Here is a 21,798-nt window from a genome sequence, read left to right as displayed (position 1 = left end):
GTCAAATAACATTCCTGGATTCCAGCCTAGCAAGAGATTTATGCTGTGTACCTACAAAAGCTGCTATCAATTTGATGCGCTGGGAGAGTACCAGCAATAGTCACTAGTTTAGAGTGCAGAATCAGGACTAACTACTACTGTATCATGCTGAATTAAAGCAATAATGTCAGCAATATATTGTGGAGATATACATTAAGACTTGTATTTGATCAAGATTTAAAAGCTGTAGAAACAGACCGTTTAGAAGTGGCAGTAGTGTTTAGAAGTGTTAGTAGTTCTACTGTAGCTACATTAATTACATTAGTTTTACGTTGGCATTCACAGATTTTATTCCACAGTTGAAACAAATGTGGAGTTTAGCTGCTGAAGAAATTTATTGGAAGACAAACTCTTAAGAATTCAGGGCTAATTGATCCATCTCAAAAAATAAAATTTTAAGCGCTAAACACTATGACAAGATTTCCCATTGTGACTACAGTTGTTGATATTCATAAAATAGCAGAGGGCATTTGTGGCTCTCAGGAGGCATCTAGCTGTCACTAGATGATGTTGCATAGCTGGTATAAAGCACTGTTCATTCTTGTTCTCTTCACTGTGAAGTGAAGGAAAACAAGAGAGTCTTATTCAGAATTGGGTATATCCCAATATCCAAATGAAACGGCTCAATTAAAACTATAAGACTTGTCGGTACTATCTGAAATCAGCAGCTCATTCATGAAGAGTACTTCAAATCCAGCCCTGTATCACTGTATCCCTCTAGCAACACACTGCTTTGTGGTGCTCAGCAAAAAAGTAGCAAAACTCACTGCAATACAGAAATGCCATTGATTCTCAGTGACTGGAATCAGTACCAAGAAAATGGCAACTTAACTGAATTTAAGCTAGGAGAAACTAGACTGGATATTTGGTGGAGAGAAATTCATCACTCAACAGAACCAATTCACAAGAGAATAGGCAAATGCCAGTGTCAAAACTCTCTGATGTTGTAGGCCTCATGACCAGCTAGGGTTGAAACGAAACTCACTTCTTTTCACATAAGAACAAACACTTTGCAACAACAGCATATAAAACAATCATGAATGATAATTGTGTTGAATGAAAGTAAGCAAAGAATTCTTTATAAATGGTGAAAAAAAATTCAATACAATTATCCAAGGCATTGGGAACAAGTTGAAGTACATATTTTCTAAACATTTTTTTGACTGGTTTGTGTATTATTGGATGTTACTATTTTTTCACATTATAATCACTTTTCTAGAATCCTAGTACAGCTCAGCAAGTTTATTCGCTTAGTATATGAGCCATACAGACCAGCAAAATCCCAAGTTCAAACCCTGGTCTGTACTGAATTAGCTAATCTCAGCCAAAAAATGGTTAGGGCACTACAGTTGGCCCCAGCATAATGGGTTAGGGAGGGGAAAATGAGCACAGGTTCTCACTCCTGATCTCTATAAAGCAACATCTGCTTGAACTAAAGAAGTGTAGATGTTGAGTGAGGTCAGGGTGGGCTCAATTAAGATGATGCCATCTGTCAAAAAGCCTGTTCACACATGAATAACAGCATCATGGGTGCATGGTAATGGAATATGTCTGGGCCATGGAAATGCTTCTCAGCAAGCATTTACTATCTTTGGAGGGACAAAGAGTGAAAAAATTACTGACTTTAGGGGAAAAAAATGCCATGATGAGCCTACTGCTTCTTCCATTGTCTCATGGACTGCCTGTGAAATTGGGTCAGGCTGTAGGTGGGCAGAAACCTGCAGCTCCAGTCTGTTCGATCCACTCACTTTCAAAATCTTTGTGCTAACAGATATTCAAGGGTGCTATTCTAATTAAATTCACTGAAGAAAAAGCATTTTTTAATTGATATAAATGTTAATGGTAGAATTGCAATATTCATAAATCTTTCATCAACATCAATTAAGGAATGAAGTGCCAACATTCTATGATCTTCTCTTTCTGTAAGTTATTTTCTCTCCTAATTCCTTTGATCAACATATGCTGTACACCATCTGTGACTTAGAGATAGGGTAAGTTATGCTGCCCAGCAGGGGAATCGCATTGCTGCACCTTATTTTAATGCAACTGTTAAAATGAGGTGATTAAACTTGGCTCTTTTGTGAATCTCAATAATTGTAATTATTTTAAAAGCAAAAACAATGAAACTACCACAGGATTGTTGCAGGTTTAAGTGCACATTCATTCTGCTTATTCTCACACTGAGAAATATTCAAGTTAGTATTCACAGCAAACAATGGTCCAAAATATTTTTGTACCTGCCCACGGTTCAGAATTATTTCATATTTCTCAGTTGAGGAATTAAATAACAATAACATCCATATAGAAATATTTCAGCTTTCAGAAATATGCAAGTCAAAAGTCTTTATCTTGAATTATAATACTCTTCTGAAAGCACAGACTTAAGCTGGGCTCTATCCTCACTCAACATCCAGCAAAAATCACTGAATCACAATCGAAAATGGAAATCCTAGTTAATTTTTGCCCTTGCTAACCCACAGTAATGTTGTGTCTTTATCACAGGCCTTGCTAAAATAAGCTAACTTAGCACGAGGGATAGACCTTGAGACCTTCTTAATCTGTATGCCTCGGTTCCACACTAAACTGTGTACTTACCAAATGAGCCATTTGGGCAGCAGAGTGCTATGTTTTTACTGGATGTATAATACACTGTGCAATTTTCAGAATCTCCTGAAATTATTAGTTGTATTTTTCTTAGTTTGCCGACATTTTGTATTCATGCCATTTTGTCTTAAACAGCTTGCATTTATGTAGCACCTTATCTCTTAGAAAGGTCTGGAAGTGCTTCACATGCAATGAATTACTTTGAGGTATATTAACTGTTGCTACATGGACAAGCATAGGACCCTGTGAAAGTTCACTTTGAGTTGGATTTCTTTTCTCAAATATATTATTGTGACTGTGAATTACTTTGGCAATTTAATTGTTTTTTTAAAGCCTAATTTCAATCAGAAATCATTTGCTTCTGCTATTTAAATCAATGATGCAACTTTATTTCATCCAAATTTGATGTTGATTCAAATTCAGTTGGAATGAATAGCTTTGGTATCAGGATTTAAATGTGCAATGAAATACAACAAACCACAAAACTGCTTACATTGGTACTATGTGGACTTTTTCACGTTATCTATCCGTACACTGGTGGGTGTGTGAGAATGTTTTAGATGTTTACTGCAACAGCAACCTAGCTGTCTGTCTGCCACTGAATATGAATTAATAATTACCATTTCTAAAGGATACTGTACATTCTTAGTGTCATGCAACACTTTAACTGAAATCGTCTCTGTTTTGCATTCCTTTAAAGATATTGCAGCCATAAGTCACAAAAGATGATAGTACAACTAATCATTGCTGTCATATAATTTAATGCTTCCCCTACAACAATTTTCTCCCTTCCCTGAAGACAGTGGCTTATGTTTTGTTATGGGTCTGACAGCAAGATCAGTCCTCAATTACCTCAATCAAATGGCCATTCTTCACATTTGAATCTAGACAGTGAGGGGTTGATTTTAACTCTTCCCTCCCCCTCCCCCACCTGGCAGAAACAAGATGGGGGAGCAGTTAAAATGGAGTGGGAGACTTACCCACTCATTTCCAGCCCCAATCAGGCCATCTGAAATTTTAAATTGCAGCTGGCAAGAACATTGCTGCAAGCCGGCGGGTCCTCTTTAAATATGCAGATGGAACTCCGATGTCATCGGGCCTGATCTGCTATATTAACATAAGGCCTGAGCGGGAGAGTAGTGGTGACTTCCTCGCCAGGCAAAACTTGCCAGGAACAGCAGCCAGGGTCAAAAGAGGCTGAGCAAGGTAAATTCACAACGGCCCCGTAAGGAGACCTTGGGCCTCCCCTACCTTAGGATATCCCCCCATCCCCCTGCCCAGGATTTCCCTCCCGGAGCACTTAGATTATGCTGGGGTCCATTCCCCTCGGTTCCTGGCAACGGTCTCCTGCTGCCCGATTTTAATCGCCAGGCAACCACTTCCCGTTGACTTCCTGGCCGTTTTGGCTGGAAAGTTAGCAAGTGCATCCTAATGAGGCCCAGCTGTTAAAATCGACCAAGCTTCCCTGCTACTGCTCTCGGACAGGGCTGCCGCTTTCTTTGCCGTGTACCCGCCCGAAAGTTAAAATCGAACTCAGAGTGTTGGCAGGCCATTTGACTGTATAGCATCACAGTTGAGCTCAACCTAGTCATCACTGTAACAACAGGGAAATTTCTACCTTTATTTTACATGGTTCCTTTAAAAAAAATAGCTAGAGTTGAAATGGTAGTTGTTCATCTTTGCCAAATTACAAAAATGACAGTCTGGGAAAACAGATAGCCAATAAAAAGGAAAAACACAGCAGATAAAAGTCAGCAGATGATAATCTGTACTCTTTAACACGTGGTGAAGTTGGCTTTATTCCCTTTAAATATTAAGCTATTAAAGAAATCCATTGTAAGGGGTCTATTAGTATGTGTTTTGATTCTATTTCATATTTTTAAAATATTGTGCTGTTTTTTTTAGTATTTTGGTATGGCTTTCTGATTCTATGTGCTATTTCAACTGTAAATAAATTGCACTTAAGTAGGTTGGCCTGTTGTGCTATGTCCAATTTTCAAAGGGAAGGGCGGGCATGTTTGGCATCCAAAGTATTCACCAGTGAGCAATGTATCATGATTTGGGTTAACTAAACTTAGACACACCAACCTACACATGTCAGGTACAGGAAGTTGGTTTTGGTTCACAGGAGGCTCAGTCTACTTATGGAAACTGCCATGTAGCTGTGAACATGAGACTGAAATATTAGGGAAAAGTCCAAATTGTAACATCCACCTGATATCCAAAGATGTACACGTTTCAACTGGGGCCACTGGATAGGGGTCAAAAGCAGGAACCCCAGCTGATTTTTTTCCCCTCCCTCTGCCAGAAACGATGAGGCCAATATTGGTGCCCCAAGTGAAACTAAATCAGCATAAAGCTGTATCAAATCTGATACTTTGCTAGCATTTATGATTCATTACCACACCATGAAACACAAAAGCCCACTATGCCATAGAGGAGTCCATAGGTTATATTTTTTTTCACGAGAGTTGAGTTAATGGATCATGGAGAAAAGATATGTGTTCACAGTATTAAGGGACTGTTGCAATACAAGCCAAATGGTAATATTCATCCCAATCTTTGTATCAAATGTAGCGAGGACTATAATTCTGTCAATTGGAATCTCGATAAAAAGGTTAAGTCACAAACAAAGAATTTTTAAGAAAAGCTGGTAGCCACACACTAAGGCAGATTGGACAAACAGATCCATGTTCACATCTCATCTTCTTGGATGAATCTTAACTTCATCTTCAGCCCACGCCACAAACTCTGCTTCCTCACCCCGACTTCATCCACTTCCCTAACGACTGTCTCAGGCTGAACCACTCCTGTTGGACCCTGAACTTGGTTTCTGAGCACATATCCTCTCCATCACAAAGAACACTTACTTCTACCTGCAGAACATCAGTCACCTCTGCCTCTACCCCAACCATTCCACCACTACTCATGTATGCCTTTATCATCTCCAGACTCGACTACACCAATGCTGTCTTGCCAGCCTCCATCCTCCACCCTCCAGAAATTTCAGCACATCCAAATTTCTGCTGCTTGTATCCTATGCTGTACCAGGTCCCACTTGCCCAAGACCCCATCCTCACTGACCTGAATGGCTCTTGACGACTCCACTGTCTCAAATTTTCATTGGGGTCAAATGATTGTGCCATCTATTCTTACTATCTGTTCTCTAGGTAATCCAGTTATTATGCTACTAAATATTAAAAAATAGGGAATGTTGATGGTTTCATATACACAAACCAATAACTGCTACAATTGCAATATTTTAAGAGAGTAATGTCATCATTTCAGGAAGTTCTCGGGCAGGCTCAGTTCCAAAAATTGTTTCAATAGCTGCTATATTGGCCATCGGGAAAGTTTATACTGCAGTCAGTATTGGATAAGACATCTATTGTTGTTTCAACTGCATCCTGTTGTTATGCTATCCAGCATACACATTATTTTCAAAAATGCAATAGGCACTGCAACAAGAACTATTATAATAGTTTTTGCATTGACAACCTTTTATTTCTTTTTAACAAACTTTTTTTTAAACCACAGACACAGTCAATTACTTGCTGATATCGCTGCACAACAATCATGTCACTGTCCATCTACTGTTTATCAATCTGGTATTTTAATCCCAGGATAATGAGTCCTCTTAACAAAACCATTGTAGCGAATACACAAACAATAGATAGTTTTGCTGCATTTCCAGCTTTTGCAATAGTAGTACAGACAATGCATCAAATATTTCAAAACATGTAAAAGCACTTTAACATATGATATTTTCAATTCCAGTCTTTTATAAATCATTTTATAAATGTGGAGTCACTATACCAGGTTTCCCCCTCACATATTTCCCAGTGCTGTCCTGTTAAGGGAATTCTTAGCATGTAAAAATATTTTGTGTTGTTGCTTTGTCTCAATTAGACATCTTGTGGTAGTGTGTCAGTTCCAAAAATTCAATAAGTGGAGTTTAATTTTATTGCTAAGGAAGGTCATGCTGGCTCTAACACGAGTCACCAACTGAGGTAGGAAGAGTCAAAGGGGGAAAATCGGATAGGGTCTGTTTTTGGGCGGGAGCAGCACGATCCGCTATTACACCGCACCCAATGGTCCCTGCGCAGGCAGGACGAGATTTTTGTCAGGCCTGAGGACTTACCTGCAATCTGCGTTGGAAATCAGCATTGAACGAGGATTCCATGCAATTCGCACTTTCCACCAGCAGGGGGAAGCTCCAATCTCTTAAAGGCAGGCTGTCTGTTAGAAATCTCTTAAAGGTAACTCTTAAAGGTTGCTGAATGTAACAGCCTGCTGTCTGCACGGAATCTGAATGGAGATCAGACATCGCACACATAAAGCACAGATGCAGGTCCCATCCCTATTTTTACATGCTAATGAGTTATGTTAAAACATTGAATAAAGGTTGCGCACCACTAAATCCCACATCCTCCAATCTCCATGCCAGACCTCACCAATCTGCTGATCTGAGAGTCTGTGCACCAAGGTTCTCTGCTGATGCACCAGAGGCCTTGGTGCAAGAGGTGGACAGGAGGAGGGACATCCTATATCCACAGTGGGGTGGGGGGGGGGGGGGTGGTGGAGCAAGAGGCCCTCCAGACATACATCCAAAAGGTAATGGGAGGCAGTAGGGGATGAAGTCAATGCCAGGCGCACAGCATCATGAACATGGATGCAGTATAGGAAGAAGTTCAATGCTTTGACATGAGTGGTCAAGGTGAGTGAGGTCAACTGTCAAGTGGCATCTCCTACCAACTACACCACTAGCCGCATCCATTGCTCCATGCATTACACCCCCCATCACCCACATACCAACAAACTCTTTCCATCAGTACTCAACCCTCTCACCCTAACACATTATCACCGTTGCAAGCCGCCCACCCACAACTCACAGGCCACACACACTGGCAGCTATTCAATCATGATAGGCACATCACCCAGATACACGTCCTGCTTTCTTGCAGGAGAACCTGGCACATATCAGGAGGCAGCAAGTGGCAGTGGCATTTTGCCCCTCGAGCCTGCTCCACCATTCGATCAGATCAGGGTGGACTTGTGACCTAACTCCATATACCCGCCTTAGCCCCATATCCCTTAATACCCGCCTTAGCCCCATATCCCTTAATACCCTTGGTTCACGGAAATCTATCAATCTCAGATTTAGAATTCTCAATTGAGCTAGCACCAACTGCCATTTGCAGAAGAGAGTTCCAAACTTCTCCCACCCTTTGCGCGTAGAAGCATTTCCTAACTTCACTCCTGCACATCCTGGCACTAAATGTTAGGCTATGTCCCCCCGTCATAGTATTCAAGTGTAACAGTTACAAATGTCTGGGCAGCCAGAAGCAATAATCCAGCCACTAACCTGTAAATCCTGCATGGTCCCTTTAAATAGCACCGGTCTGGGGTTCCTCCAGGCACTCTAAGACACGTTCAGATGGTTGGGGTTAAGACTGTGCGTTGAGTTGAGCATTAAGTCCCAAAATGGTGTTTATCACTTTAAATCAGCATTGTACACTGATTGAAGCCATTTTATCCCTACTTTACATGATTCCAGCATTCGTTATCTGCGCCTGCGCTAACTCCTATACCAAAATAGTGTCTGGCGCACGTCACGCTAGAAACGCGCATGTGCATCCAAGACGCCATCTTGGATGTCGAAGCAGCCGTGTAGCGCCGAAACAATGGGCGCTACAAGGTTCAATTTAGCGCCCAAAATCTTTTGCAAAAACACATTTCTGGGTTTTCTCAGCCCTCTAGTATTCCTTTTTACTGAACTAAGCAGCCAAATATCATAACCTTATATTTCTTTTTGTTTACTGTTTGAAGGATGTTACTGTGCAAAAATGGCCACCGCATCCACCTACACAAATCATTGAACATAAAAGTAATTTATTAAACGTTAAGTATTTTGAGATATTTCTGAGACATGATAAACTACAATATAAAAACAGGTCTTTCTTTCAATCAGATTCCACCTACAACAATAGGCTAATATTTTGTTTAACAGTCAAATAAGGGGCTATGATATTACTTCATCGTGTACGCAAAGCAAGAGACTTGTAAGTCCTCTTTCTCACATGGATGAGCTCCTTCAATTCCACATTAGATCTTTCACAAGAGCATTGAAACACCAAGACCAGCGGGGAACCGGTCTCTCTGTCTATTACCGTTAAAAACAGAAAATCATTCAACAGTTTCTCAATTTGATTTGTTCTGATTCTTTCTATTCTGCCAATGTGCATTGATATCAATCATTTAGTGACTTGGTCTAGCGTTGTCCTATTTAATACAACAACCGTTCCAAAAACTGTTTCATGACCGTTGTTTCTTTAGCACTACAAAAGGTTGCACAATATCCTTAATTGACATTGTGAGACATTTGTCCACGTTATTATTGCTGTTGGAATGCTTCGTTTTATATTACCTCTGACATAAAAAGAAAAAAGCAAAATTTGCACAAACAACTTTTGTGATGTGTTTTTTTGACCCAGACTTTTTAATTTATTTTCCAACTTTCTTTAATTTTTTTCCCTCCTCTCCTGAAGGCAGTAACTCATGCTGGGTAAAGCTTCAAAGGAATCATCAACCCTCTGGCATCTCACCCGAGTGGCCATTTTTCATATGTGAACCTAGGCAGTGATTATCCCCAGGCTATTTGACTGTAGAATATCACAGTTGAGCATGGTCTTTTCCTCATCTGTTGACACTTACACACATTTCACAGCATGGATTAATAGACAATGGTCAAAAGCAGGAACATTTCTTAGCCCAACGGCACTATGGGCAATTGTAACACAACTCAGCACAAAATGGGTAGAATCTTATTAGTCTGTACGGTTCAACCAACTGGGTAGTAGATATACCCACTGACTCTTTAAGGGAGTTACGTAAACAATTACATTGTTGTCCATCTCTTGTGTACAAATATGGTGATGATATACATTCCTTAGAAATCTGTTAACAATGTACAATAATCGTCTTCAAACAACCCAATGTTTTTCATATCAGTCTCGGTAGCTAACTAGGTCCAATGAATTTAGAGCAGCAGATAACAAAGCCAATAGAATGTTGAACTACATAGCCAAAACAGTAGAATATTCTTTCTTGGACACACGAATCTCCATCAAAGACGGGCACCTCAGCACCTCACTCTACCGCAAGCCCACGGACAACCTCACGATGCTCCACTTTTCCAGCTTCCACCCTAACCACGTCAAAGAGGCCATCCCCTATGGACAGGCCCTGCGAATACACAGGGTCTGCTCAGACGAGGAGGAACGCGATGGACACCTACAGACGCTGAAAGACGCCCTAGTAAGAACGGGATATGACGCTCGACTCATCGATCGACAGTTCCGACGGGCCACAGCAAAAAATCGCATAGACCTCCTCAGGAGACTAACACGGGACGCAACCAACAGAGTACCCTTTGTCGTCCAGTACTTCCCCGGAGCGGAGAAACTACGCCATGTTCTCCGCAGCCTTCAACATGTCATCAATGAGGACAAACACCTCGCTATGGCCATCCCCACACCTCCACTACTCGCCTTTAAACAGCCACCCAACCTCAAACAGACCATCGTTCGCAGCAAACTACCTAGCTTTCAAGAGAACAGCGTCCACGACGCCACACAACCCTGCCACGGCAACCTCTGCAAGACATGCCAGATCATCGACACAGATACCACCATCACACGAGAGGACACCACCCACCAGGTGCATGGTTCATACTCCTGTGACTCGGCCAACGTTGTCTACCTCATACGTTGCAGGAAAGGATGCCCCAGAGCATGGTACATTGGCGAGACCATGCAGACGCTGCGACAACGGATGAACGGACACCGCGCAACAATCGCCAAACAGGAGGGTTCCCTCCCAGTCGGGGAACACTTCAGCAGTCATGGACATTCATCCACCGACCTTCGGGTAAGCGTACTCCAAGGCGGCCTTCGAGACACACGACAACGCAAAATCGTCGAGCAGAAATTGATAGCCAAGTTCCGCACCCATGAGGACGGCCTCAACCGGGATCTTGGGTTCATGTCACGCTACACGTTACCCCACCAGCGAACAAATGTTATCTGTTTTTAATATAATGGGTCATTTGCTGGCTCTCTCTGCCTTCCGGATGTTTCTGCCTCTCTCTGTTTTTTTTCTCTGTTTTTTTTCCCTGTTTGTTTTTTTGTTGAATGTGTATTCGGGGGTTCTGCAGGTGACACCTCTCTGTCTGAACACGGTGATTGCCTTGGCAACGGGCAGTTGCAGGGGCAGTCTGTAAACACCATGTATTGTTCTATATGTATAAATGCGTAGGCTTCAAGGAGCTCTTGAAACATTTGCCTGAGGAAGGAGAAAATCTCCGAAAGCTTGTGAATTTAAAATAAAATTGCTGGACTATAACTTGGTGTTGTAAAATTGTTTACAGTAGAATATAAGTCAGTGGAATTTGTGATCAAACTGTATAATGCTCTGGTCAGACCACACCTTGAACATGTATCCAGTTCTGGTCATCACGGTATGGGGGAGACAGTCTAGGTTCGAGCCCCACTACAGGACATAATCTAGGCTGACACTTCAGTGCCGTCTTTTAGATTAGATATTAAAATGAGGCTGTCTGCCTTCTCAAGTGGATGTAAAAGATCCTATGGAAGAGTAAGAGAGTTGGCATCCCGGCCAACATTTATCCCTCAACCAGCACCACAAGAAAGGATTATCTATCTGGTCGTTGATCTCATTGTTGGTTATGGACCCTGCTCTGCACAAATTGGCTGCTCTGTTTCCCGACATAACAACAGTGACTACACTTCAGCTGTGAAGTGTTTAGAGATATCATGAGGTCATGAAAGGCGCTATGTAAATGCAAGTTGTTTCTTTACTATTAATTCAATGTCTTCCTTCCATAGTTATTAATGCTTTATATTTTGTCATAGTATGGAATCTCAAAAAGACACAAGCCAGAAATTAATTTGGTCTTTATATTTTTAATACTGCTTATAGAACTGTGCTGGAAATTCATCCATGCTGCAGCCAATTCTTCTAGAAACTTGAACTAGCCCATTTCACCCAATAATAAAAGGACAAAAGCCCTCAATTTCACAACCTCTCGCACGTATGATGCAATCACCATTGAAGCGCTCAGACCTGTGACTGCTTAGCCAATTGAAACTTGACTCAGCTGTCGCGAGACCAACTCGTCCGTCACGCGCTTCTCCGTCAACCTAACTTGAGAACATACGTGATGACGTCAGTTTGAATGACTGACAACTCGACCACGCAGAACAAACGCACCAGCGACGGTTTTCCAATGAGAAAGCTGGTAACTGCGCAACGGCCAATCGCAGCGGGGACGAGGCGGGTCCTGTGTCCCATCAAGTTATGCTGATCGGTAACTAACTGGCGTTGGGACAGAAAGGCGTTTTTTGGTTGTCGGGTAAACGTCGTGGAGGTGAGCACGGGGATGGAAGCGGAGAGGGAGGGCGAGCTTGTTAACAATTTATTCAGCCGAAATTAACGGACAATTAGCGGCATTTACGATTCACGTTGACTTTGTAATTTTTCTTTCCCACAGATTCCCGCAAACGAGGGCGTTTCGCTCCACGGAAGGGCTTTTTATTTCTTTCGCACAGAAGGTGTTCGGCGCCTCGGCACCGTGACGTGCCGTCCAGTAGTTCACCATATCCAAGAGCGATTAGTCTTGTGTTTATGTCTTTGTTTTGTGAAAACGGTAAGATAATTGGAATGTAAAGGACAATTAGGGGCTGTTTAACAGGGGCGGTGAGTAGTTGAAACGTGTTTGAAGAGCAGGACGTGAGCCTTTCAAAATGGCGTCCTGCGGCCCCAGCTGCGCTGACTCGAGGCTCCCTCCGTGTGACGCACTATGCACCAATCGGGCCGATGGCTCCCAACTTATTTCGGGAAATGTTTGTAACTAAGGCGGACTCTTCGTGAGTGGCGCATTATAACGCCCTGTTGGTGAGCGCCCATTAGCGGCGGTTGATATAAGCCCTTAATGATAGACCATTTTTTTTTCAAGTCTCGCAATGTGCGGGCTGCGTGATGCGCACGGCCGCGCTCGGCAGTGACTCACGTGTTGCGGAGGTTGCTGCTGCATCAGGGATGACTCAGCGCACGGCCGCCTCCTCCCTCTTTCTCTTCTCGCTTCCCCCTCCCCCCTTTTTTTTCCCCTCACAAAAATGCCACCTGGACAGCCGCTTTAACTCTAATAAGTGCTGGTTTTTGCCGTCGGCTCAAGTCGCTCCTCATTATAACCTTGACTGCAGATAAGTGTAACGGGCTTTTATTTGTCCAAGTTTGGAATGTGTGACCGTGAAATGAACAAACATTGTACTGTACTTATTTAAAATCCTGATATCATTTGAATTCTAGTAAATGCTGTGCCTAGCTAACTAATTTGTAGGTTTTATAAATTTACAGCCCAAGAAATCTAGCTGTGCCTTGGTGGAAGTGGTAGTCCCCCGCCCCCCTACTGATTAGGAATATCAATCATATTTTGGTTCTTAAAGCTATTCTCTTGTTTTACTTCCTCACATTTTAAGACAATGAAAGTACTAAAATTGAGTTTGATATCTACAGAGTGATAACTGAATATAACTAATGCCTTTTTATGTTAATGTATATTCATGCTCTGCCTAATCCATGAATTTCTATGTTGTAACCTTTATGCTTTTATTAAAAAGAAATTGATTACAAGAAGTAAATATAAGTATTTTAATGTCTGAACTAGAGAGCCATTTTAATTCTTGCCTAATTTCTCTCAACAACAGAGCTGTTGCGCAGCCGTTGGTACCTGTGTCGGGGAAACCTAACCAACAAGCCGGGAACTCGCAGCCTCAGTGGCGCAAACTTTTTCATGTCAGAGACCGAGTACACTTGCAATTGTTTATGTCATCCATTCTTCTTCAGACAGAAGATACCAAAAAATTCCATTCAAAGATCTTTTCACTTTACTCATAAATCTAATAGTAAACCAGAATGGCTGTCAACGTCAACCGCAGTGTTTCTGACCAGTTCTATCGGTACAAAATGCCCCGTCTGATTGCTAAGGTAAGGTTGATGCGAAGTATTTGAATTGGTTTTAGTTTGGAACTTCACTGCTGCGAACTAAAATGTGATTTTGCTCAGGTCGAGGGCAAAGGGAATGGAATAAAGACAGTAATAGTCAACATGGTTGATGTTGCCAAGGCGCTTAATCGGCCTCCAACGTGTAAGTACTAGTTAAGGTGTAACCATCTATGTTCCATAATGCTAAATGTCTAAACTTGGTGTTCCAAGGTAGGCTATATAACTAAGTGTCCATGTCTGTAATCAGGCTTTACAAGTTACTATCAAATTGCTTTATACATCTGCACAGAACTATTAAGTACAGATATGAAAAATATTCCTGAAGGTCATTTTTCAAATCTTAACTAGCTAGCATTACATTTCCATTAGTTGCCTTTGTGGTATTCCTTTTTAACTAGTATCCTAGTTCATGTCTAACTTCATTGCCATCCTGGTTTGAGATTATGAATATTTGTAAAGTTGGTTGTTCACTACTTTCCCCTTCCCATCACCCAAAAACAAACACTGTATTTGAATACTTTGTCAATTGGTTGGTTTGTGCCACCTATTGGTCACTTTAAGTAATGAATCCAGCACATTACTTGGGTTTGTGTATGGAGCTGGTGTCTGCAATATGCTGTAAACCTAAACAGTCAAGGTTGCTCCCTGTGAGCAACAAATGTTGTTGAATTTGCAACTTTTTCATACTGACTTTCCCATTATCTGTGTGCTTAGGTCAACATTGTAGACTTAGTTCCATCTCTACTGATGAACAGGAATATGATATTCCTACTCTTTGCACCAGTGTTAAGATCATGGCTGCTTTCATTACATTGCTGCAATCTAGGAATAATTTATTAACTTCACACATGTGGAAACTGGAAATGTCCCAAGTCCTTGAAAGCTGTAAATGACCTGAGGCTGTGTTGACATTGTGATTGTACTGACATTCAGCACTGGTACAGATATAATCAAATTTGTGACACTTATACAGCATCATATTTGGCTATCCATTGTATAGGCTTAAATATTTTTTAGTCCAGAGGTGTTCATCGGCTATGTATATGTGCCATGAAGCACAATTGGCTGCAAAGCTTTTTAAATCCTTCTGTTGAATTGCAATAGAGCAAGCATTAAAAAATCCACATCTGGCTGACAAGTAGAGCAGAATAAACCTGAGGTGTTGCAATCTGGGTCTTAATGGTTGCACTGATGGGGCATGGGAACATCTTGTCCTGTTACTTCAAATTGGATTGCCTTATTCTAGCCTGTTTCATGTAGGTTGTCAGCATATGAGCTAAACTAAAATTTAAATTGTTTCTACAACTGCAAGTGGTGACTTTTGTAAGTCTAGGTTTTTTGGTATGTTATTTACCTGTGGGGGAGGAGGGTTTAGGGAGCTACAACCAAATTAAATCTTCCATGATATCCACTTGTACACTTTTTAGTATGTTTGTGCATATTTGTATGTTTGGTTGCTGATCATCCTCTAGCATGAGGTGTGAAAGCTAGTTGTACCACTCTTGCCTTGGCTGAGGTAATTTGGGAAGTACCAGGGATTGGAAAAACTCAATCATTGTGTCCTAAATTAAATGCTTCGTATTCAACTTTTCATTACATTTAAAACTTGCAGATCCCACCAAGTTTTTTGGTTGTGAGCTGGGAGCTCAGACCCAGTTTGATTCAAAGAATGACCGTTATATTGTGAATGGATCTCATGAGGCAAATAAGCTGCAAGACATGCTGGATGGATTCATTAGGAAATTTGTCCTTTGTAATGAGTGTGATAATCCCGAAACTGACCTGGTGAGTGTGCTTAGTGTAAAATCAATTAAATCTGTTGTCAGCCATGAAGTTTTTTCTCCTTTCCACTTTTCCTTACCCCTAGTAAGAATAAGTTCTTCAGACTACAACATTTGAAAGCGTTCAAGGGTAAACATCTCATTTTGAAAGCTTGGTGCACTTTCCAAGTGGCATACTGTCCAATGTGTCAGTTGGTAATCTTAAATTGTTAATTTATCTTGTGTATCAAGAGTTAGTGGTCTAACTTGTGCCCTATTAGTGCTGGCATGCATGCAGACTGCACCCTGTTTATGCCCTTTTTCCTCAATGAAGAAATTGATATTGGCTGCATCACCAACTTTGTATTTGACCTGCATATGGTTGGGAGGTTTGGATGGATACCTAAATGTCAACAATCCTTCCTTGAACATGAGTTGTTACATCAAAATTATAACAAGGTTATTTTCAATTTTAGCATGTCAATCCAAAGAAACAAACCATTGGTATTTCATGTAAAGCCTGTGGATACCGAGGCATGCTTGACACACGACACAAGCTCTGCACATTCATTCTTAAAAATCCACCTGGTAAGTTTTTTTGACTTCTAAGTGTAAAACTTGATCTCCAGTTTTTGAGCTAAAATATTTGACATGGATTTTTACCTTGCAGAAAATGGGGACGGTGGTTCAGCTAAGAAAGAAAAAGAAAAGAGAAACAAGAAGGGCAAAGACAAAGAGAATGGATCAGTATCCAATTCTGAATCATCCACCCACAATGAGTTTGATGCTCCAGATGCAGTGGTAATCAGATTTTAATGTCCAATATAAAGGTCATACAAAATGGTTTGAAGTTAGTTATGTGGGGGAAGCTGAGATGGCGATTAAATGCTTAACATTAAGGGTGCATGATGTGCTCTGATCAAATTGTTCCATTCATCTCAGTAAGCTGTTTAGGAACAGGAGTAGGTCATTTAGCCTCAAGCCTGTTCCACCATTCACTGAGATCATGACTGATCTGTGACCTAGCACTATATCCCTCAATATGTTTGGTTAACAAAAAAAATCGATCACTCATTTAATAACAATTGAGCTAGCATCAACTGCCATTTGCAGAAGTGTTCCAAACTTCTACCACCCTTTGCATGTAGAAGTGTTTCCCAACAAAGTCCTGGCTCTAATTTTTAGGCTATGTCCTAGTCCTAGACTCCAACCAGCAGAAATAGCTTCTATCAGTTCCCCTTAATATCTGATCAAATCACCCCTGGAATTTAGAAGATTACGGGAATACAATCCTAGTTTATGTAATCTTGTAATTTAACCCTTGGAGTTCTGGTATCATTCTTGTAAATCTACGCTGCACTCCCTCCAAGGCCAATCTATCCTTCATAAGGTGCAATGCCCAGGACTGAAAATACTCCAGGTGTAGTCTAACCAGGGCTTTGTATAGATGTAGCATAACTTCTACCCCCTTGCATTCTAGTCCTCTAGATATAAAGGCCAGCATTCCATTAGCCTTTTTGACTGTTTTCAGTACCTGTCCATGATATTTTAATCTGTTCATGGACTCCTTAAGTCTCTTTGGACCTCCACGGTTTTGAGTTTTCTACCATTTTAGAAAGTACTCTGATCTATCCTTTTCTAAGTCCAACTTGCCTACGTTGAAATCCATTTGCCACGGTTTTGCCCATTCACTTAATCGATTCCATTTTGTGCTTCCATCTATACTGCTTACAATGCTGCCTATCTTGATCATCAGCAAATGTGGATATGTGGCTCTCTATCCTGTCACCTAAGTTAATAGTGAATAGCTGAAGCCCCAACACAGATCCCTGTGGGATACCTAATCACATCCCATCAATTTGAAGACCTGCCCACTCATTATCCCTACTCTGTCTCTTGCCACTCAGCCAATTTCCTAACCAGGTCAATAATTTGCCCTCAATTCAATGAGCTTCAAGTTTAGCTAACAGTCTCTTTTGAGGGACTTTATATAGACTTCCAGAATGCATTCAATAAACATCCATAGACATTCCCCTGTCCACTACTTTCGTCATCTCTTCCAAAAATTCAATCTGGTTTGTCAGGCATGACAATACATTTTTCTTCTGTAAAGTAAATCCAACCATCTGATATGGAATTTCTGGGATAGGGTTTTAAAATAGTGTTCTCTCCTCACCTAGGATGGTGAGGATGATGATGAAGACTGGTGTGAAGAAACCACAGAAGAGGCCCAGCGACGTCGAATGGGTGAAATTAGTGAGCATGCCAAAAACTTGACTCTTAGTGATGACCTGGAGAAAACTTTGGAGGAGAGAGTGAATTTATTCTACAACTTTGTCAAGGTATTAATAGTTGATATGTAATAGTGCATGGCTCTTTAAGGTGCTTGTTTCTGAATTTATCTTGGAGTCACATTTTCCTGGTGTTAATTAGAACTTAAGTAGCTTGGAATTCAGCATGTATTGTGTGGTTAATATATTAGGATAACAATCAGTCATGGGGAAGTTTTTTTGGGTGTACTAAAGATCTGAGGCCTGTTTGGGAGTGTGCTTCTAAACTTACCCAAAAAAAATTACAAATGATGGGAAAAAATCTTGAATTTATTCCTTTCCTTGGTCTGGGTTTGTACCCAATCATGGTTCTCTTATCTTAGCATGTACTTTGAGTTTGTGGCTTCTATAAATTTTAATGCTTTTCTGCCTGAGTAACTACAGCTGGAGTAAAGTCTTCCACATCTGGAAAAGATGAATGTTAGCTGTTACATTTGAGAATTGGTCAACCTTGATGTCTGTAGAACATAACACATGTACAATTGTCACTTTATTCTTCAGAAAAAGAAGGAAGAGGGTATTATTGACTCTGCTGATAAAGACCTTCTATCAGAGGCTGAAAGGCTGGATGTAATAGCTATGGGCCCCCTCATATTGAGTGAGCTGCTTTTTGATGAGAACATAAGGGAGCAGATCAAGAAATATAAACGGCACTTCCTGCGTGTGAGTTCCCTTTTTTAAAACTAGACAATGTTGCTTTGTTTTTAATAGTGCATGACAAACTCTGATTTCTCTCAATAGTTCTGCCATGGCAATAAAAAGGCTCAGAAGTATTTACTTGGTGGCTTTGAGTGTCTGGTGAAAATACATCGGGATCAACTGCTTCCCAGAATTCCTCACATCCTGAAGGAGCTGTATGATGCTGATCTCCTAGAAGAGGAGGTCATCCTTGCCTGGGCTGAAAAAGTAAGTTTGTGACAAGGAGGAGAATGTTTGTAGATTCACCTTGAGAATTGATTGAGGAGGCTGAATGGTAAATGTGCAGCTTGTAATTGGAACTTACTCACTGCCTAATTTTTAGTCAAATACAATATCACAGATGTAAAGGGCTCATCTAGGGTAGGGAATGTCCTAATTGTGCAGCAGGGATGACTGATGGGTAATCCATTGTGGAAAAGAGAACCACTTTATCACAAAGCTCTTACAAGTTAGTCAAACATTTGTGGAGGCAAGAAGAATTTTCTGGATGGAGCCGATCATGTCTAATTCAGTGTCCCTAACTTAGGATTTGGGGGTGGGTGTGGTTATTTTTGGACTTGCTTAGTCTCAATATTGGGCAACAACTCTGCATTTGCTTCATGTTAATTCCTACCCAACTCCCATGGCAGGAGTTTTGTTTTGGGTTTATTGTCTCCTGCTGGACATTTGCATTACTAGTAATTGACTAGAGTAATCTAAAACTAATTTGTGCTCTTCCCAAAACCCTGATCTTCAATGAGCTGGCATTGTCACAGCTTGTGATTTGGCTATATGTCTTAACAGTTGTAAATTGCATTCATCCTATCAACACATTAGCTATTCCTGCTGGAGTGATTTTTTTCTGTAGTTTTCAATATATAATGTTTTGCATAGATCTGAATTATTAGGCAGAAATGGCTGTTCTTGACACACCAAATGTAATCTAACTGATCATACACAGGTATCTAAGAAGTATGTCCCAAAGGAACTTGCTAAAGAGATACATGCCAGGGCAGATCCATTTATTAAGTGGCTAAAAGAAGCTGAAGAGGAATCTGAGGAGGAAGATGATGCAGAGAAGGATGTGGAGGTAATTGTTTAGAACTCTAGGTTTGCCTTGGCTCATGTGTAACTTATGAACATTAACAGCAAACTTGTGTATAGATTTTTGAGCAACACAAATTTAGACGTTGGAGTGCAGTTGGCAAAACTAAAATTCTAGTTCATTGCATTCATTAGTAGCATGGGTAACTATCCTAACTTGGCAACAGCTCTTTCACACATTGGCTTGTGCAGCTAAGTTAAAATTGATCAAATAAATGGCTCAACAACTACTTGCATTTATATAGTGTCTTTAATGTAGTAAAATATCCCACTATTATTTGCCATTCTAATTGCTTCTGTACATCAAGGATGTATTGACTAGTATACACAACAGAACACTAAATTTCATTTACTCTTGCAGGTGGTTTATGACAGCTCTGCAAGAGAACTGAAAGTGGAAACTGTGAAAACCATTAAGACAAAGGAGGAAGAAGATATAGATATTGATGCTATTTGATGTATTGCTTCACTGGAAAAAAAATTCTCCTATTAAGATTTCTTGCAGTGGAAGTCACAGTAATGAAGAAATATTCCCATATTTAAACTGCAACTGCTGAAATCAGTCTCTACTGTACAAATTCTACAATGGTATTGCTCTAGTGACACTTCACCTACCAATTAGGAACTCTTAAGACAGCATGTCCCAAGTCTAAATGGTAGAACGGTCCTACTAATCTAAGTTTGTCTGTGGCACTCTTTTACTCATTGATATTGGGCAACAATTCTGTGTTTACTGCACATTTATACAGGGATGTAAATTACAAATTAAAGGGGATTGCGTTCTGTATTCTAGCACCTGGGTTTTTATTCAGTGCACAAACTGTAACTTGCCAACAATTGGTAATTTCTGAAGTTTTTGTTCACACCCCCCCACATTTGTAGTAGACCTGGTTCATGTTAGGTATGGATGCATGTTCACCAAATGCAAAGCCATATCTAAGACTAGGGGGGATAATAACCGATCCATTTCCCCATGATAGGGATTACTGGGTAGCAATCAGGAGTGGGATCCTTGCACTTCACCATTCCTATCTTGGGATGCTGACAGCAATTATAGCAATTTTTGGCATCTAACCGAATAGCACCTTGTGGCTTTACCATTCAAGCTGTTGGACCAAGTCTTTCAAGTCAGTTAAATTCAGTTTAGAAAACTGATGTGTGTAGTATGACAAAATAGCCTAAGATTGAACTGCACTTGAAATGAATGTTTAACACAGGGGTGCCCAACTCCATGTGCTACATTCTCCACATACCTTGGAGTCATATGTTCATACAATATAGAACATCACTGGTGATATTGTAACTAGCCATGAACTCCAACTTAACCTGCAGGTCTGTGGAGTTCAAACAGGTGAATCCAGCAGCTTATGCAATATAAGCAACAATGGAAATTCACTGGTTTTGTGGGCTCAATTGCTGGTGGACATAGTGTGACAATGAACATTTCAAACTTTAGTTTGAGGGGGGTGCTGTTCACGACTTGCATTCTAGATGTGGGATCTCCTATCTGCAATGGCACAGAAGTGAGGTTTTTGCATTTTTCCTGGATTTCTATAATTCTAAGCATAGCCTTAAATGCAATTTCCTATGTTGAGATCCTTTCACTTCCAGTTGCTTTGTTCTTAACCTCACAGTATATCAAAGTTTGGTATGGTAGATGTTAATTTTGCATTTAGCTCAGTTTATCAATGATTTAGATCTTCTAGCTTAGGCAACATACTGATTCCTTTTGCATTTTGAATGACAATTGTATTTTTAGATACCTTCAGCTTTAAACTCGAACAGCTTGGAAATCCAGCCAGTCTTCAGAGTTCTCATTGCTGCAAGGTCTTGTGTAACTGTAAAAAATGTTGTAAAACATCAAATGTTAATAATTTTCTCTGCTTAGTCAGAACTAAAATCTATCTGACATTGTTTGGTTTTGCTTTTGATTTATGGTTTTGGGTCTTCATGTTTGACATTGTAACATAATACTGTTGACAGTTGTACCAAAAACTATAGTGGAGAAGGAAAAAGTGGTGTATCTTGAGCCAGGGCTGCCTTCAAATGCTACCCTCTTGAGTTTGAGTCCATACACTCATCTCAGAAGACAAACAGACTGAGCACCTGCTAGTTAACTGTGGAATAGTCAGACCAATGAGAACAGAAGTGGATAATGGCAAATTCAAAAGAGCTAGTTTTTGATTGAAGGATGTAAG

The 21,798-nt window shown here is 40.6% G+C and overlaps 1 protein-coding gene across 1 annotated transcript; it reads left to right on the top strand.

The window, feature by feature from the left end:
- The first annotated feature begins 11,996 nt into the window (after window positions 1-11,996).
- Window positions 11,997-21,514, top strand: eif5 (eukaryotic translation initiation factor 5). Its single transcript, XM_067991756.1, has 12 exons — window positions 11,997-12,091; window positions 12,215-12,370; window positions 13,431-13,710; window positions 13,789-13,870; window positions 15,341-15,513; window positions 15,965-16,076; window positions 16,159-16,289; window positions 17,669-17,830; window positions 18,320-18,481; window positions 18,560-18,724; window positions 19,458-19,586; window positions 19,962-21,514. The coding sequence occupies exons 3-12, from the start codon at window positions 13,639-13,641 to the stop codon at window positions 20,055-20,057; spliced, it is 1,284 nt and encodes a 427-aa protein (XP_067847857.1). The 5' UTR covers window positions 11,997-12,091; window positions 12,215-12,370; window positions 13,431-13,638; the 3' UTR covers window positions 20,058-21,514.
- Window positions 21,515-21,798: the final 284 nt, after the last annotated feature.

This window comes from Heptranchias perlo, chromosome 10, assembly GCF_035084215.1.
Source record: "Heptranchias perlo isolate sHepPer1 chromosome 10, sHepPer1.hap1, whole genome shotgun sequence".
Lineage (NCBI taxonomy): Eukaryota > Metazoa > Chordata > Chondrichthyes > Hexanchiformes > Hexanchidae > Heptranchias > Heptranchias perlo.
The sequence above is the reverse complement of the archived record's forward strand: the minus strand, read 5'-3'. Positions and strand labels throughout refer to the sequence as shown.

Coding starts and splice junctions, on each gene's coding strand:
- eif5 (XM_067991756.1), top strand. CDS start 13,639: ATGGCTGTCAACGTCAACCGCAGTGTTTCTGACCAGTTCTATCGGTAC. Junction 13,711..13,788: donor TGCCCCGTCTGATTGCTAAG/GTAAGGTTGATG, acceptor GATTTTGCTCAG/GTCGAGGGCAAAGGGAATGG. Junction 13,871..15,340: donor GCTTAATCGGCCTCCAACGT/GTAAGTACTAGT, acceptor TAAAACTTGCAG/ATCCCACCAAGTTTTTTGGT.